Source organism: Macaca thibetana, chromosome 7 (genome assembly GCF_024542745.1).
Source record: "Macaca thibetana thibetana isolate TM-01 chromosome 7, ASM2454274v1, whole genome shotgun sequence".
Taxonomy (NCBI): Eukaryota; Metazoa; Chordata; class Mammalia; order Primates; family Cercopithecidae; genus Macaca; species Macaca thibetana.
The window spans coordinates 110656625-110674160 of NC_065584.1; the positions used below are offsets into that span (position 1 = coordinate 110656625).

Genomic DNA, 17536 nt, shown 5'->3' on the forward strand with positions numbered 1-17536 from the left:
CGTGGGTGGTTAAAGCACCTGTCTGCCTGCTGGGAGAGGGAACATCCATGGGAACAATCTAGTTCCCCGCCAGCAATCTGATTTTACAATGACTTTTTCCCCTTTATTTCTATGCTGTTATCAGTTAAATGCCAGTTTGTCTAGTCTGCTTCTTACCTAAGTAAAACAGAGGACGTCTATACGTGACACACACAGATTCGTGTCCCTATTAAAGCTGGTATTTGCATTCACAAGAAAGCAGCCATTGCTTCCTATCCTGCATAAAAATGACATCCATTTCTCCTGGTTATTGGCTGTAGAGCCTAGATTGCAACCTGAATTTGGCTGATCATGGAGGAAATACGCCTGTGGATGAGTACAAACTAACTTTCTTTCTTTTCTTTTCCCCCCAGGATTATACCTTAACCATGTATTTTCAACAATATTGGAGAGATAAAAGGCTCGCCTATTCTGGGATCCCTCTCAACCTCACGCTTGACAATCGAGTGGCTGACCAGCTATGGGTGCCCGACACATATTTCTTAAATGACAAAAAGTCATTTGTGCATGGAGTGACAGTGAAAAACCGCATGATCCGCCTTCACCCTGATGGGACAGTGCTGTATGGGCTCAGGTCTGTGTGCCTCTTCAGGGCCAATTTTGCTGTTGCATGGTGCATGGGTGTGGAATAGCTCACTTGAGATGATTATCGTAAGTGAGGCAATGACCTCAGATTAATTAGGAAGCGTCTATGAAGCACTTTAAGCTTTGCAGAAAACAAAAAAATCTCATAACCATAAAATTTGGGGCATTACTGTTACTATAAATAGTCATCAAGCAGTTGAAAAACAGCCACCTTTGGATCAATTGTATATAATTGGATTGCCACGTCTAAGAACACAGATTCCCTCAGGATGGATTTTCCGTATCATAGCCACAGAGCCCTGTAATTAATATCGCCCTGACACTGCAGTGGCTTCAGCGAAGTTTTTTTTCAAAGCTGTCTGCACAGTTGAAAAAAAACGTCTGTTGCGCAGATTGTAGGGTTTACTCTCCACGGAGCTTTACTGAGGTAGTGCCACGAATATTTATGGGAATGACTAAGCGAGAGGTTTCCTGATGAGAAACATCTCTCTCCAGTGCTCATAATCACTCAAATCAGGCAACCAGGCTGCCTTCCTGACTCCCAGTGAGGAGGCCCTGGGCTTCCCTGGTTGCTTGGAAACCGCCAAGCCTTTCCATGGGGCTCCATCCCAGCTGGTGGTCAACTATTTTGAATATCACCTTGCTAAATGGTGCCCTTAAAAACCTTCTGTCCCCTGCATAGATTTTGCCTGATTTTGGGTTTGCTTTGTTGTAGAACAGTGTTTTGTGTGTATGTGTGTCTGCTTCTGGAACTCTTGGCCTAAAAGTGCCCTTGAGACCCTCTAGCCGTGGCTCTCGGTGTTGAGTGGGACACATGTGGGTAGCTTGGAGAAAAGATGTATCTGAAAGTGTGTGAACCCAGAGCCTTCGAGCTAAGACCCTAACAGCTATAAGCGAAATCATAACCGTATGTATTTAAATCCACATCCCTGTGACTGTCATGCCTCAAGACGGGTAGAGTGAATGATTTAACATTGCCTCAAATAGAAACGTGTGAGTGATTTTCTCAGAACCACAGTTTAGAGAGTAGAATTTGGGGTTTTGGCAAAATCAGATGTTTTTAATGGTAAGCGGCACATGTCACCCAAGCCATGGTCTTCCTTGAAAGAGAGTCTAGCCTGGAGTTTCTTTGGGAGGTTTTCAGCGTTTTCTGTTTTTGCCTGAAAATGAGACCTATGGTTGTAAGGCTCTGAAGGTTCGGGTTCTGGTAAGTGCATCAGCTGCACAAACCGACTCATCAGACGTCTCGGAAATGTAGAACGAGGAGCCATTTACCTGCCCCCATCCCCAAAAAAACTGAAGTGAAAGAAGCTCTGTGTGTGTAAATGCGTGTGAGTCTGTGTGTGTGGGTGTGGGTTGAGTTTTGTATGTGTGTGGTATGTGACGTGTGTGGTGTGTACTTGTGTGTGTGTGTGTGTGTGGTGTGTGTTGGGTTTGTTGTGTGTGTGATATGTGTTGTGTTGGCGTGCATTGTGCATGTGTGTGTAGTGTGTGTTTTGTGTGGTAATGTGTGTATTGTATGTGTGTGCACGTGTGTGTGTGATGGGGAAGAGCAAAAAGAAGCAAATATCAATAAAAATTAATGTAGGAATTTTTGACTTTTTAAACAAAACGTGCTATTTGGGTTTTCTCCACTTTATTTTTGCATTCTTTATTTTTTTTTTTTTTACCAGAAGTAGAGTATGTCAGTCTGTGTATGTCTTTGTTAAAAGCAAAGAGCTTTAACTCTGTTAAAATAGAATTATGTAATACACATAAAAACTCTGTCATAAATTCCCCAACTCTTGGAAAATGTTGGATTTTAGGTAAGAATAAGATAAACCAAGAAAAAAAAATTGCTTGGTCTGTAAGTTTATATGTAAACGTTAAATAATAATGTAATAATAAGCCATGGGGACCTTTAGTAGTAAACTTTGTACAATAACCTAAAAAAGCCTTAGTCAAATTTATATCCATTATGCCTCTCAAACGTCTCTTAAATCAAGAAATGGATTTTTAAGTAAGTAGCTGGGTTTTTTTCAAGCGTGGTATAGGTATACTCCTCAGCTCTTTATTTACAGCATCATATTTTTGAAACAGTTCTTCGGAGTTACATAGACCTGGATAAGCTATCATAAAGAAAATCTCCAAAGTATAGACTGACTGCAACATTCTTCATGTGTTTAGCAGCTAAACTTATGTCATCTGCTCATTAGAAATTGGCTATTCTAGAAATTTCTGCCTTGATATTTAAAAAACACGTAGCTCTAGAGATTGATTTGAACTTCTGGACAAAAGAGCAAATTAAAAAGTCTCAACACTGATCATTAAACTCATATACACGTATTCTTTGCTATCCTATGTAAACTTCAGTACCATTTATATATTTTACATGTGACCTTTGATAAAAATCAAGGTGTGAGTGCTCACTTGGATCAGCCACCCTCCATCCTCTCTTTGGCCCCAAGGCCCACCTTCCCTCCCGGTCTTTTTACTGTTGCACTGGTTGGATGGTGACATGGCGGGCCAGGAGTGGGCCAGTGTGTGTAACCCAACAATGCCTTGCATCCTTTCGGTAAATGGGTACTATGGCCTTGGCCTGGAGGAGGTCTGGCACAGCTGAGAACACTGAAGTTAAATTCCCCATGGTGGAAGGTTTGCAGAGAGCTGGGGTTGTTCCTGCTCTCCTGCTTGTAACGTACGGCTGGGGAAGGTCCTGCCCACAGAGATTGCTTTCCTACTCATTATGTGCGTGAAATACTGGTTGGACTGGCTGTATCACTGAGACCTTCAGCTTGAATTTCTCTCACCCCTGGACACTGGGATTGGCTCTCGCCTTGTCTGTCCAGCAGTGGCCTACACTGGTAGGTCAGTCACCACTTAGCTCCTCTAGGCTTCTTTCGTTACTCATGCCCAGCCGTTATGGGAACAGCATCAGTGGGCTTTTGCTTTATCTAGGCTAGATGAAGACCTTTGGCTGTAGATGAGCTGTCCATGACGTAGGTTTGCACGTCAACTCAGCCTTATTCTGGGAAATCATTAATCCTTAACTCTGATGACTCTGCAAAAGTAGTCACTGACCACTCATGCAGATGCTTGAGAGTGATCACATTCTTGTAGTGATAAAAGGTTGTTTTAAATCATGAGCCATTTTCCCCATGACTCTTGTAGCCCCTTGAACTTGAAACATGGGCTAACACTAGCTTGCTCTTCTTAGCAGCTTGAGCTCAGCTGAATACGACGGTGAACTGAGATCTCTGCACCAGCTGAAGTCAGCATGTGATGGGAGAGAACGCTCTGGATAGGGCATGCCATCCTAAAATAAAACGTAAATCCTTGACAGTTTCCTTTGGACAGTCAAACCTTTTAAGGAACTAGGAAGATCTTGGCTGACTAAGAAACTAATGGGCCTTTGTCCTGTCCCAGTCACAGCTTTTCTGTTTTCTTTGATGCTGCACTGAAGTTTTCTTCTGTCTGTAAGAAGGCAGAATTATCATCCCTTTTCCTAACTTTCTTTTTCAGTCTCTTGGACCTCAGATGTCATTGACCTTTTCACCTTGCATCATTAAGCATACTTTGTAATGTGGTCTTTTCTTCGTGCCATACATGTTGTATCTTCCTATCATTTCTCTGATGCTATGAGTTGGCAAGGGGGGTTCACAAAATAGTATTCAGTTTGCTCCAAAAAGCACCTGGGAATCTGAGGCTGAGTCATCAAAACAACATAATCCATATTTTGCCTGAGAAGTGTATTGCAAAATCTGTTGGACCATACATGATAAAGTTCTCACTTGTGGCTAAAAATTGCTTTAAGTTGGCAAAATTGCCATTTCTATACTTAAAGATTGAAAGCAATATTAAGATGAAGCCAGAACTTATATCAGATGATTCAAATGAACTCATCAAATTCGTTTGACTAGCATCTTATTCTGTAACTATTTTATACAGTGGTTCTGTTAAAATACTTTTCTCCTCAGAAAAGATATCAACGCACAGAGTTATTAGGGCTCGCATGATTTTTATGCAGCCGTCCCTAACTCCCAAACCCTTGTTTTGTCACCATCTCCCAAATTATCCAACTAAAAAGCATACTGATAAATTTCTTACCAGATGGGATTATGCCAGTTTACACTCCCACCAGCAATAAAGTATATATTAGCTTTAGGACTGTGATACCTGCTTTGGAATTTATTATTACTGAGGCCACTGTAAGTAATCTATCCATTTTCTTCATCTCTCAAGGCCGGTGAAGATCGCCTGACTTGCTTTAAGTTCTGGCTCATACACTTCTCTGCTCCCCACCCCCAGCATGTTTTATTCCTCTCCTCCTTATAAGGACTCTCTCACCTTCTCCGCAGACTCCCCCCTCACTTGGATTTGATGAGATTACTTCACACTTTAATTGGAAAACTTCATCTTTGAGTTACAGAGAGCCCACCTGAGCTATCTGTTGCTCACTCTTTGCCTCCCCTGTCAAAATGGAGAGCAGCTCGGCGTCCTGACCATTTCCAAAATGAGCTTCGCCTTGGCACCCTGTCACTGCTGGAGGACTTGGCTCCTGCAGTCCTGACCTCTCCCTTTCTGCTCCTCTCCTCCTCCCTCGTCATGCTTCCAGTATGCACACTTCCCTTCTGCTCTTAGAAACATCAGGCACGCCCCCATCCTCGGGCCTTTGCACATGCCCTTGCGGGACACGGACTCCTCTGTGTCTAGATGGTTGTGTGTTCCGCATCATGATAATGTAATTAGGTAACTAAGGATTGCTCAGCTGTCACACTCATAGGGAGAGCCCTTCGCTGGTCATTCATTCACTTTCTATTACATTACGTTTTGGGTTGTTATCATAGCACTTACCCAGAGCTGACATTATCCTGTCAGTTTATTGCATTTCTTATTTATTGACTCAGTGTTCCCATCCATGATGACGGGGAAGCCACCATGAGAATATAAACTCTAGGAGAAAAGAATGGTTTCTGTCTTGTTCATTATTCCATCCCCAAATTCTAGAGTAGTGCTTCATGGGGAAAAAAAAAAAAAAAAAAAAAGTAAGGCCTGAGCGTTAACTTTGAATTCCATTTAGCCTTTCCATAGTACTTATATTTTCATATTTTCCATTTAGGTGTTCAATCCCTTGGAATTTATCTTGGTGTAGGATGTGATGTAGCTATCCCCTCCCTCCCTCCCTCCCTCCCTCCCTTCTTTCCTTCCTTCCTTCCTTTCTTTCTTTCCTCTTCTTTGTTCTTTCTTTCTTTTTGAGACGGAGTCTCGCTCTGTCACCCAGGCTGGAGTGCAGTGGCACGATCTCGGCTCACCACAACCTCCACCTCCCAGGTTCAAGCAATTCTCCTGCCTCAGCCTCCCAAGTAGCTGGGATTACAGGTGTGCACTACCATGTCTGACTAATTTTTGTATTTTTAGTAGAAATGGGGTTTCACTACGTTGACCAGGCTGCTCTCGAACTCCTGACCTCGTGATCCACCCGCCTTGGCCTCCCAAAGTGCTGGGATTACAGGCGTGAGCCACCGTGCCCGGCCTGTTTGTTTCTTTTGACACAGGGTCTTGCTCTGTTGCTCAGGCTGGAGTAGAGTGGCACAATCATGGTGCATTGATACTGCAACTCCCAGGCTCTGATGATCCTCCTGCCTCAGCCTCCTGCATAGCTGTGACCAAAGGCGCAGGCCACCACAGCCAGCTATTTTTTTTTTTGTAAAGATGGGGTTTTATTATGTTGCCCAGGCTGGTCTCAAACTTCTAGCTTCAAGCAATCCTCCAGGAGGCCTTGGCCTCCGAAAATGCTGGGATTACAGGCATGAGTCACCATACGCTGTCCGATTTTTTGTTCTTAAATGCTTAGCTCTTTGTCCCAATACTTACCAGTTTATTCTTCCACATTAACTTTAGAATCATTTATTTTATTAAATTCCTAAACATATATCTTGTGTTGTTTGTCGGAATTATGCTCATTTAGCACTACTTCGGCAAGAGCAAAAGCTACACTATATTCAATGTTTCCTGCATGAGCATGGCACGTTTGCATTCATGTCTTTGTTTATGGCTTTCAGTAAAGTTTTGTCATTTACTCCATTGACTTCTAAACTTTCCATTTTTAACTTCACATTTCTTGCTAAACTTACTCCACTTTTTGAAAGTGTGATGCTGTTAGAAGTAGAATTATTGCTCCATTATTTTTCTAGCTGGCTTGGCTCTTGGTCAATTTGTACATAACTATCTTTAAGTATGCATCTATCAAATAATATAGCTAGCCAGTCTAATGTTTCATTATTTTCAACAGTTTAGTTAATCCTGACTATTTTAGTCTTACAGTCATATTGCTTATAAGGATGATTTTTTATCTTCATTTTCAATTGTTTTTATTCTTATTTCTGTTTTTTTGTATTTTCACCTTCCAGAACAATGATAACCAGTGCTAACAGTGTTAATATCAGCACATTTTTCATTGTAATGGGTGCTTCTTGTGGCCCACCATGAAGGATGAGCTGCACTTTTAGTTTAATGTAACTATTCCTTATTCTTTTACTTCCATTATTTTTTGTTCCTGATATATACATTAATATCTGTAAGTCCACCAACACCACTATGCATTTTGTGCAATTTAGAAATTCACTTCAGGCATGTGACCAGTAAGCATGTTAGTGCTAATACTATCTATGCAGAGAAGCAAGTACAGTATGAAATAAAGCAATGAAAACATTTATGTGAAATGTATATTCATGCTAAATCTGGCTTTAGGCTTAACTCTATTAAAAAGGAATTGTCAAACTGCCAATGTAGTTCATTACAATACTTCTTATTTTACTTTCATCACCACTAAGAGCTTTAACTATGACCAATGTTAATTAAACCAGCTTCTCCAATTTTCTATCTAGTTTTAAAACAATTATTATCTAAATTTTTTCAGCTTGCTAGTTCCTCTGCATGTGCATGAAGATAGACATAGAGAGAAACCAAAAAAAAGTATGTATGCCTTACACAGACATGCTTGGACTTTCTGTGTTTTCATAAATTTTCCGTTTTTTAAATAACCAGTCATTTTACTTTAGGACAAAAATTTAGCATAGACCGTAATTTGAATCAACTTTTAGATCAAATCTGAATTAGCAAAACATTCTTTTATTCAATAAGTACACATCTACTTTGGCATATTTTATATACAAAACTTTTCACTGTAATTCTTATTGTTAATAATAATTTTGTGAAAACCTACGAAGCAAGAAATCCTGAACTGCCTATCAAATGTTAGCATTTTCCATATGAGAACCATTCTGTAATTTATAGAAATGTTTCCTCACAATTTTCATTTGACTAGAAATGACCCAGACATCCAATGAACATCAAAAGAATTTTAAGGTTTTAAATTACACAAAAAGTTCACCTACCAGGATTTATTCAATTTACATCTACTCAAGCCTTTCATTTTTTAAAGAGTTTATCTAGATTCATTCTGAGAACTGAGATTATACAAAGCTACTTATCATTTGCAGTTACTTCCTTGTCCACCATTTTTTAAAATGTGAATATCAGGTGTTCACCTGTGTAAGGACCTTAAGGTTAAATACATGGGTATTTTGGCCAGTAACTCAGAAGATACAGCTGTTTTCATTAAACCAACAACCCTAAATTAGCCATTTCTCAAACAATGTCACATAAACAAAGATCATTTTGTTTTGGCTGAGTTATAATTTTATAACCTTCTGTGCGAAATCCTGACACCTCAAAATATCTAGCAGAGACAAATATAAAACCCAGACAAAAATGTATGCCGACAATTCTGAAGACATTTCTATTTTCATCTTTTACTTTGAAACTCTAGCAATGAGATAGCAATACAAACCCACCAGTTTACGAACAGGTTTACATGCTTAAAATTTGTCCTGATAGGTAATCCAATGAAGGCTGTGAACCACAGTTTTAGGTAAAGCAGTTTCCAGTTTTTATTTATTTATTTTTTTATTTATATATTTATTTTTGAGACAGAGTCTCGCTCTGTCGCCCAGGCTGGAGTGCAGTGGCGTGATCTCGGCTCACTGCAAGCTCCACCTCCTGGGTTCACGCCATTCTCCTGCCTCAGCCTCTCAAGTAACTGGGACTACAGGTGCCCGCCACCTCACCCAGCTAATTTTTTGTATTTTTAGTAGAGACGGGGTTTCACCGTGTTAGCCAGGATGGTCTCGATCTCCTGACCTCGTGATCCGTCCACCTCAGCCTCCCAAAGTGGTGGAATTACAGGTGTCGGCCACCGCGTCCGGCCTCCGGTTTTATTTTTAAAGGCCAAACTTCCCCAGGCTCCAGAGATCACTGGGGCCAAACAGCACTACAGAAGATCATCACATAACTCCATCCCACTTTCCCACTGAACAGCAAAATGAGGTCCATAGGGAGCCCAAACTTCTCCAGATTCTAAAGAATTACTGGGGTCAAACAGTATTATAAAAGAGTATCAGCTTATCAAATTCTGATTTCCCATTACTATGTCGATACATACACAATCAGTCACCAAAAACACAATCCAACTGCTGCAACAACCAACACATTTATGATCACAGCACCAAAATCTGTTACTGAAATACCAGGGGTTTGGTCTAGGTCTGGCTACAAGCCACACAGAAAGCCAATCACTGAGGTGAGTGTTGCCAAGGAAGAAGGCTTTCTCCAGATGCTTCAGCTGAGGACACGGGAGGTCAGTCTCAAATCCATCTCTTCGACCAACAAAAATTAGGGGTTTATATACAGTTTTGGCTATTACCTTTAACGGAAAAAACCACGATTACTTTTGCACCAACCTAATGTATTATCCGGGAAAAAAAAATCTATATATGGGAAAACAGGAATTAGGGAGGGATAAGGAAGAGGAGTTGGTCAACAGGAGGCAGATCAGGCAATCATGATGGGTGAGGGTCTGGCGTCTCATTGTCCAGATGTGGTAAGCCAGTAGGTGTCAGTTCCTTGATACTGTCTGCGGGGCCTGATGGTTGGTTTCCAGAGAAAATAACTCAGGTAAGACAAATGTAAGTTTCTCAAGTTTGAAGACGGGAAGGGTTAATTTCTATGGTCACTCAAAAGAAACTGTAAACAACAGTTCTATGGGACAATTGGGTCAGTTTCAGAATAATTAAATCAAGTGAGCTAACGTATTTATCTAGCTAGCTAGTATTTGAACTAAACTTTTTTTTTTTAATGGTAAGCACATTTCAAATGTATTCTCTCAGCAACTTTGAAATGTATAAAACTCTATTATTAACTGTATTCACCATGCTCTTCAATGGAACTTAAAAAGAACATATTCTTCCTGCCTAACAGATTTTTTAAAAATAATATGGGAAGTCCTTTATTTTATTATGTGACACCATATAGCAGCTGCCTAACCACACAATGTAGATATGAATAGGGAAAATGGCTCAGAAATAGCAGTACTAGTGACTCAAGTAGTTAGCTTTATATGATAAAAGGAATGAGTTTTGACTGATTTACGGAAGTTTTAAAATGCATTTTATATTGAGTAGATTTGTTTCATGGTTTCTTAAAAGAATTATTGTATTGAACCAAAAATAAACTAGATATAGTTTGTTCACAGACTGAATCTACCTTCGAAGACATGCTTACAAATTACCATTTGATAATCATTGCCCCATTCCCCCCATCCTCCGTTCGCTGTAACCACTGTTCTCTGCTAATGTGAGTTCGACTGTAGAATCCACAAATAACTGAGAATATGTGGTGTTTCTTTCTGTGACTGGCGTAATTCACTTAGTATAATGTTCTCCAATTCCATCAATGTTGTCACAACTGACAAAATTTTTTTCTTTATTAAGAATGAATAGTATTCCATTGTGTGTGTGTGTGTGTGTGTGTGTGTGTGTGTATCATTTAAAAAATCAATTTTTCTGTTGATGCACACTTAGGTTGATTCCATAATTTGGCTACTGTTAATACTGCTTCAGTGAACTTGGGGGTGCTGACATCCCTTCAGTAAATTTTATTTCAAATCTTTTGGGTAAATACCCAGAAGTGGGATTGCTGTAGCATATGGTAATTCTATTTTAAGTTTTTTGAGTTTTCCATAATGTTTTCCATAATGACTGCACTAATTTGCATTCCCACCAACAGTGTACAAAGGTTCCCTTTTTCCCACATCCTTGCCAACACTTATCTTTCATCTTTTTGATACTAGTCATTCTGACAGGTGTTAGATGTTATCTCATTGTAGTTTCCATTTGTGTTTCCCTAATGATTAGTGATGTTGAGCTTCTTTTCATGTCTTGTTGGCTGTTTGCATTTCTCCTTTTGAGAAATGTTTCTTTAGGTCCCTTCTTCATTTTTTAAATTGATATTTTTTTGTTTTCTTGCTGTTGAGTTGTTTGACTTCCTTAAATATTTTGGATATTAACCCCTTAATGGATGGATTGCTTGCACATATGTCTTCCAATCTGTTGGTTGTCTCTGTATAGTATTAATTGTTTTTGGTGCAGAAGCTTTTTAGCTTGATGTAGTCTCATTTGTCTATTTTTGCATTTGTTGCATCAAATCAAATTTTAAAAATCATTACCCAGCCTAATGTCATGTGGTTTTCCCCCTATGTTTTCTTTTAGTAGTTTAACAGTTCCTAGTTACATTTAAGTTTCAATCAATTTTGAGCTGATTTCTGTATATGGTGTGAGTTAAGGGTCCAATTTCATTCTTCTGAATGTGGATATTTAGTTTTCTTAACATCATTTGTGGAAGAGATTATCCTTTTCCCATTGCATATTCTTATCACTGTTGTCAGAAATCAATTGAAAGTACATGAATGGGTTTATTCTGGGCTCTAGTCTATTTCATTGGCTGATTTGTCTTTCTTTTTTTTTTTTTTTTTTTTTTGCCAGTCCCATGCTGTTTTAATTGCTATAGCTTTGTAGTATAATTTGAAATAAGGTAGTGTGATACCTCCAACTTTGCTCCTTTTGCTATGATTACTTGGTTTTGGGTTTTTTTTTTTTTTTTTTTTTTGGTTCCATATGAATTTTATAATTTTTGTTTCTATTTCTATGGAAAACTACGTCAGAATTTTGATAGGGATTACAATGAATCTGTAGATCATTTTGAGTAATGTGGACATTTTAACAATAGTAATCCTTCTAATACAGATATATTTCATTTGTATCTTTAAAAAATTTTTTTTCATGAATGTTATAGTTTGCAATGTATAGGTCTTTCATTTCCTTGGTTAAATTTATTCCTAAGTATTTTATTTTACTTTATTTGAAACTATTGTAAATGGGATTGTTCCCTTATTTTTTTCAGATAGTTTAGTGTTAATTTATAGAAACACTACTATTAATGCTTTTTGTAAGTTGTTTTTATATCCCATGACTTACCTAGTTTTTTTATTTGTTTGTTTTGTTTTGTTTTTTTGTTTGGGGAGTGTTTTTTTAGACAGGGTCTCCCTTTGTCAGCCAGGCTGTAACGTAGTAACGTAGTTCACTGTGACCTCAAACTCCTGGGCACACAGGATCTGCCCACCTCAGGCTCCATAGTGGCTGTCACTAAAGGTGTGTGCCACCATACCTGGCTAACTTAAAAAGACTTTTTGTAGAGATGGGTCTTGTTATGTTGCTCAGATTACTGTAGAATGTCTGGCCTTTAACAATCCTTTTGCCACACTGATTTTACTTTTAAATTAGTTATATCAGTTCTTTGGTGGAGTCTGTATATATACATAGATAAAAGAAAAACTTAAGCCGAATTAAATATAAGAGAGTTTAATTGAGCAATGAACAATTCGTGAATCGGGCAGCCCCTAGAATCACAGTAGATTCACAGAGACTCCAGGGGTGCCTCGTGGTCGGAACAAATTTATAGACCAAAAAGGTAAAGTGAGGTACGGGAATCAGAAGTGAGGTACAGAAACAGCGAGATTGGTTACAGCTGGGCGTTTGCCTTATTTGAATGCAGTTTGAACATTCAGCAGTCTTTGAGTGGTTGATAGGTAAGATGTTACTACCATCATCATGTTAGTTATTTTCTGGTTATTTTGTGGATACTTTGTTTCTTCCTCTTTTGTTGTCCTCCTTTGTGGTGGCTTTCTGTAGTAATATGCCTTGAATCCTTTCTATTTTTTTTTTCTTTGAGGCGGAGTTTCGCTTTGTTACCCAGGCTGGAGTATAATGGTGCGATCTCAGCTCACTGTAACCTCCACCTCCCGGGTTCAAGCAATTCTCCTACCTCAGACTCCCGAGTAGCTAGGATTACAGGCACCCAGCTAATTTTTGTATTTTTAGTGGGGACGGGTTTTCGCCATGTTGGTCAGGCTGGTTTCAAACTCTTGACTTCAGGTGATCTGCCCGCCTCGGCCTCCCAAAGTGCTGAGATTACAGGTGTGAGTCACTGCGTCTGGCAGAATCCTTTCTATTTTTATTCTGAGTTTCTTCTAAAGCTTTTTGCTTTGTGCTTACCATGAGCCTTATGTAGAACATCTTATAGCATCTCATTTCAAGCTGATAATAGCTAATTTTGATTACATACAACAACTGTATACTTTTACCACCCCACACATTTTATATTTTAATGTCGGAAGTTACCACATTTTGTGATGTGTTTTCCCTGACAATTTATGGTAGCTATAGTTGTTGTTAATAGTTTTCTTATTTAACCCTCATACTAGAGATAACATTATCTTACACATCATCATTACTAACCTAGAGTATTCTGAATTTGATACTGTTTTACTTATATGGTTGAGTTTTATTCCTTCATATGTTGCATATTATTAATTTTTGGCTTGTTGTTTCAGTTTAAAGAATTCGCTGTAGCAATTTCTGTAAGGCAGATCTAGAGAACAGTGATGTCTTTTACATTGGTTTGTCCGGGAAAGTTTTTATTTCTTTGTCATTTCTAAATGACAGCTTAACTGGATAAATATTCTTGGTTGACAGTTTTCTTCCTTTATCATTTGGAATATATCACACCACTCTTTCGTGGAATGCAAGGTTTCTGTGGATAAGTCTGCTGATAGTTGTATTGGCACCTCTTACATGCAATATGTTTCTTATCTCCGGATGCTTCTCTTCTTTTTCTTTGTGTTTGATCATTGGTAGTTTGATTATTAATGTCTTAGTGTACTTTTGTTTGGAGTTGAATTTGATGACTTCTGTGTTTCCTTTAACTGGGTATCGATATCTATTACTAGATTAAGAAAGTTTTCAGCCACTATTTTTTAAAATATGCTTTCTGGCTTTTTTTTTCTCTTCTACTTCTGCAAAACCTATTATGTGACTGTTTAGTCTCTTGATGGTGTTCTCTGATACTCAGAAGCTTTCTTCATTCTTTTTAAATCTTTTGTTGTTCTTGTTTATCTGAATGGATAATTTCAAATATTTTATCTTCCAGTTCACTGATCCTTTCTTCTGCTTGATAGAGTCTGCTGTTGAAATTTTCTATTAAATTTTTTAGTTCAATCATTGTAGTCTTTATCTCGCAGATTTATATCTGGTTCTTTTCTATTCATTCTACTTCTTTGTCAATGTTTTGCTCTGAGTATTGTTTTTCATATTGTAGTAAATTTTATCTCTATATATTGTTTTAGCTCACTGAACTTCTTTCTGAATATTATTCTTAATACTTTACTAGTCATTTTATAATCTCCATTTCTTGGGGGTTCATTGTTGGAGCTTTATTAGTTCTTTTAGAGGTGTCATGATTTCCTGATTCTTTTTAATCTTTGTGCCCTTCCATTGTTGTCTGCACATTTGAGGAGATAGCTCTTCTTCTGGCCTTTATAGATGTTTTTCTTTTTGTTGTTGTTTTGTTTGTTTTTCTGTTTGACAGTGATAGACCTTCACTATCTCATCCTCTCTGCCTTCTAGCCTGTCATTCTGAAAGGCCAGCTCATGACAACCTTGCACAGGCAGAACTTTTCAATTCTGTGGTTGATGGGTCACTGCCTTTGCTTTGATGTTGAATGAAGCTGCTGACTGTGCTCTACTCTCTGGTGAGGCTACTGGCTGGACTCTGCTATCAGGCAGAGCTGCTGGCCAGGTACTATGATGGTTCCTGGTCAGGCTGGTTATGGACTGTATTCCCTGCCTGGGCACTTTTGCTATTTGGGATCTGTAGTTGAGCAGGGCTGCAGGCCAGGCCCTGAGGTTAGGTGGGGTCACTGTTCAGGATGGGTGGAGCCCATTCTGATGTGGAATCACCTTTTTGTTGAATTCAGTAGCTGTTTGACCTCCCAGCTCAAGCAGGTTTAGCCCCTTTCCATCTCTGGAATGTGCAAAGATAGAAGTTTCCTTACCGGGTGGGGTCATTGAGTGGACTTTTGGCTAAATGGAACACTGCTTGACTTTCTGGTCTAAGCTAGTCTAGCCCCTTCACTTTTCTAAAGTGCATAGAAGTGGGAATCTCCCTTCCTGGGCAAGGTCATTGTGCAGGCTCTTTGGTGAGTGGAATCATCTTGACTTCCTGGGTCAAGCTGGTCTAGCTTCCACACTTCTCCAAAATGTGCAGAGGTGAGAGTCTCCCTGCCTGGGCAGGGTCACTGGGTAGGCCCTGAGGCTGAGCATGTTCACTATCCATCTGGAAACTTGAGCTAGGTGAAACTTCCCACTCTGTTTCTGAAGGCAACCAAATCAGCTTCGTGGGTGGTTTGTGAGATTGGTTTGTACCTTCAATTTTGGTGCCACAGCTGGGAGGAACAGAAGTACCACCCAGATTTGTTTGCTGGTGACTATGACTTCTGCCTCTGTTCTTTGTTTCTATCTAACCCTGGGCAATCTAGCCGTGTTGTTTCCCCCTAATGTTCTAAGTGAGGTGAAACTGGGGTGGGCTTCCTGGGAAGCCTTTCCAAATGCTTGGAAAATTGGATGACTACCTCCAGTTTTCTTTTCCCCATGTAGAATATGTGTGCCCATAGAAATCCTTTTCTTCTGGCATCCTGCTGACTTGGGGAAGGGGAGTGCAGTCAAAGACAGACCATTCTTTTTACTCTTCTAATTTGGATTTCAATCAGTTCTGCAGACCCAATGGATGTCTCGGGCTTGTTTCAATATTGAAATTTTCAAAAGGATGTTCTGGTCTGTAGACAGTGGCTATTTGATCTTTCTTTGTGGGGTGGAGGGGTGAAGGTGGAGTCTAACTTCCTATTCCACCAGCTCGGTGACATCACTTCCCCGACCCAATCCATTCAATTTCTGGGATAAGTCCTATTTTATGATGATGGGTAATCCTCTTAAAATTTTTTAAATTTTGCCTTGCTCTTGGTTAATTTACCTTTTTTTTTTTCCTTAAAAATTCTTATTTGAGTTTATTGCTTAAAAAAAAAAAAAAAAAAAAAAACTGTGATCTAGTCATAATGCAGTTATACCCTACTATTAAACTTTGTTCAGGGAAGTATAAAATTTCTCTACCTTTGTGAAATTTGAGCACATATCATGGTTTTCTGCCAATGTTTTAGTAAAAGTTGTTTTCTGTCTTTATGTTACACAGGTATTCTCAGTTCGGTGTTTAATACTAAATTCAGATTTAGCATTAACATTTTCCCTTTACACAGCCCATTTGTACTTCAGACTGGAAGCCTGCAGTGGCAAAGAGCAGGGACTTGGGGCTTCTCAACCTCTCTGCCTTCTACTTTCTCTTTTCCCTGCCCCTACCCAGTATGATAAATTACATATGACTTCCCTAATGTAAAGATTTAATTTTGGGGGTGGAGGAACAAATGGATAATAAGTTTTACATTAACTATTGGTGGCTTCATACTCTGACCTGGAAGATATTGAAAATTAACTCTTCTCAGAGCTTTCCAGCAAATTCCTTGACTGAAATTGGGTATTGGTGGTGAAGATGGTAGACTAGTTTTCTGTTCCATGGAATTTCCTGGGACTTTTGTTAGCTCTAGGACTGTATCCTTCATGGTCATCTTCCATTGCTGTACTCATCTAGGCAGCCCTGTTGTAGAGGATCCATGAGAAATCCAGGACCTCCATTTCATCCATGTAGCCCGTGTGTGTGCAACAGGAGATATGCCTGCGTTTTCATCATCTGAAAGGCCAATTCCTATTCAGTCTCCTGTATCTTGTCACCTTAACAGCACTTTTCTCAGGTATAAAGTAGGCACCATTACTCCTTGTATGCCACTTGGAAGGTGCCAGCCTTTCTTCAAGATGTGTGTAAACTCTCCCAAGAAATCTATTTCCAAGTTCCCTCTTTCTCACCTAGCATCATGGCTTGGCTGAAGTTTCCAAGAAACACGAGCCAATTTATTGAAGTTTCCTAGATAAACTATCCGGTGTAGAGGTGGTCGTAGGAAGCCCTCCAATGGTTTGAATGTCCCCTCCAATACTCCTTGAACTCCAAAACTCACTGAATCCCCAGTGTGGTAGCATGGAGAGGTGGGGCCTTTCAGAGGCGATTGGGTCGTGATGGCTCTGTCCTCATGAATGGATTAATCCATTTATGGATTAATGGGTAATGGGCATTCATGGGAGAGGAACTGGTGGCTTTATAAGAAGAGGAAGGGAGATCTGAACTAGCATGTGAGCCTGCTCAGCCCCCTGGCTGTATGACACACTACACTGCGCCCCGCCCCCCGCCGTATGACACACTACACTCCCCTCCCCCCCCCGGCCGTATGACACACTACACTGCCCCCCTGGCCGTATTACACACTACACTGCCCCCCCGGCCATATTACACACTACACTGCCCCCCGCCCCCCCGGCCGTATTACACACTACACTGCCCCCCTGGCCATATTATACACTACAGTGCCCCCCTGGCCGTATTACACACTATACTGCCCCCCTCGCCGTATGACACACTATACTGCCCCCCCCGGCCGTATTACACACTACAGTGCCTTGAGACTCTTCAGAGAGCTCCCTCCAGCAACAAGGTTCTCACTTTCTTCAAATGCGCCTTCTCTACATTGGACTTACCAATCTCC

The 17536-nt window shown here is 39.8% G+C and overlaps 1 protein-coding gene across 1 annotated transcript in view; it reads left to right on the forward strand.

Moving 5' to 3' along the window:
• The first annotated feature begins 392 nt into the window (after nucleotides 1–392).
• The window catches only part of GABRB3 (gamma-aminobutyric acid type A receptor subunit beta3), a 72426-nt gene continuing 55282 nt past the window's right edge, over nucleotides 393–17536 (forward strand). Inside the window, exon 1 of the mRNA XM_050796169.1 lies at nucleotides 393–613. Coding sequence (XP_050652126.1) covers nucleotides 408–613 — 206 coding nt within the window. The 5' untranslated portion in view covers nucleotides 393–407. The remainder of the gene's footprint in view (nucleotides 614–17536) is intronic.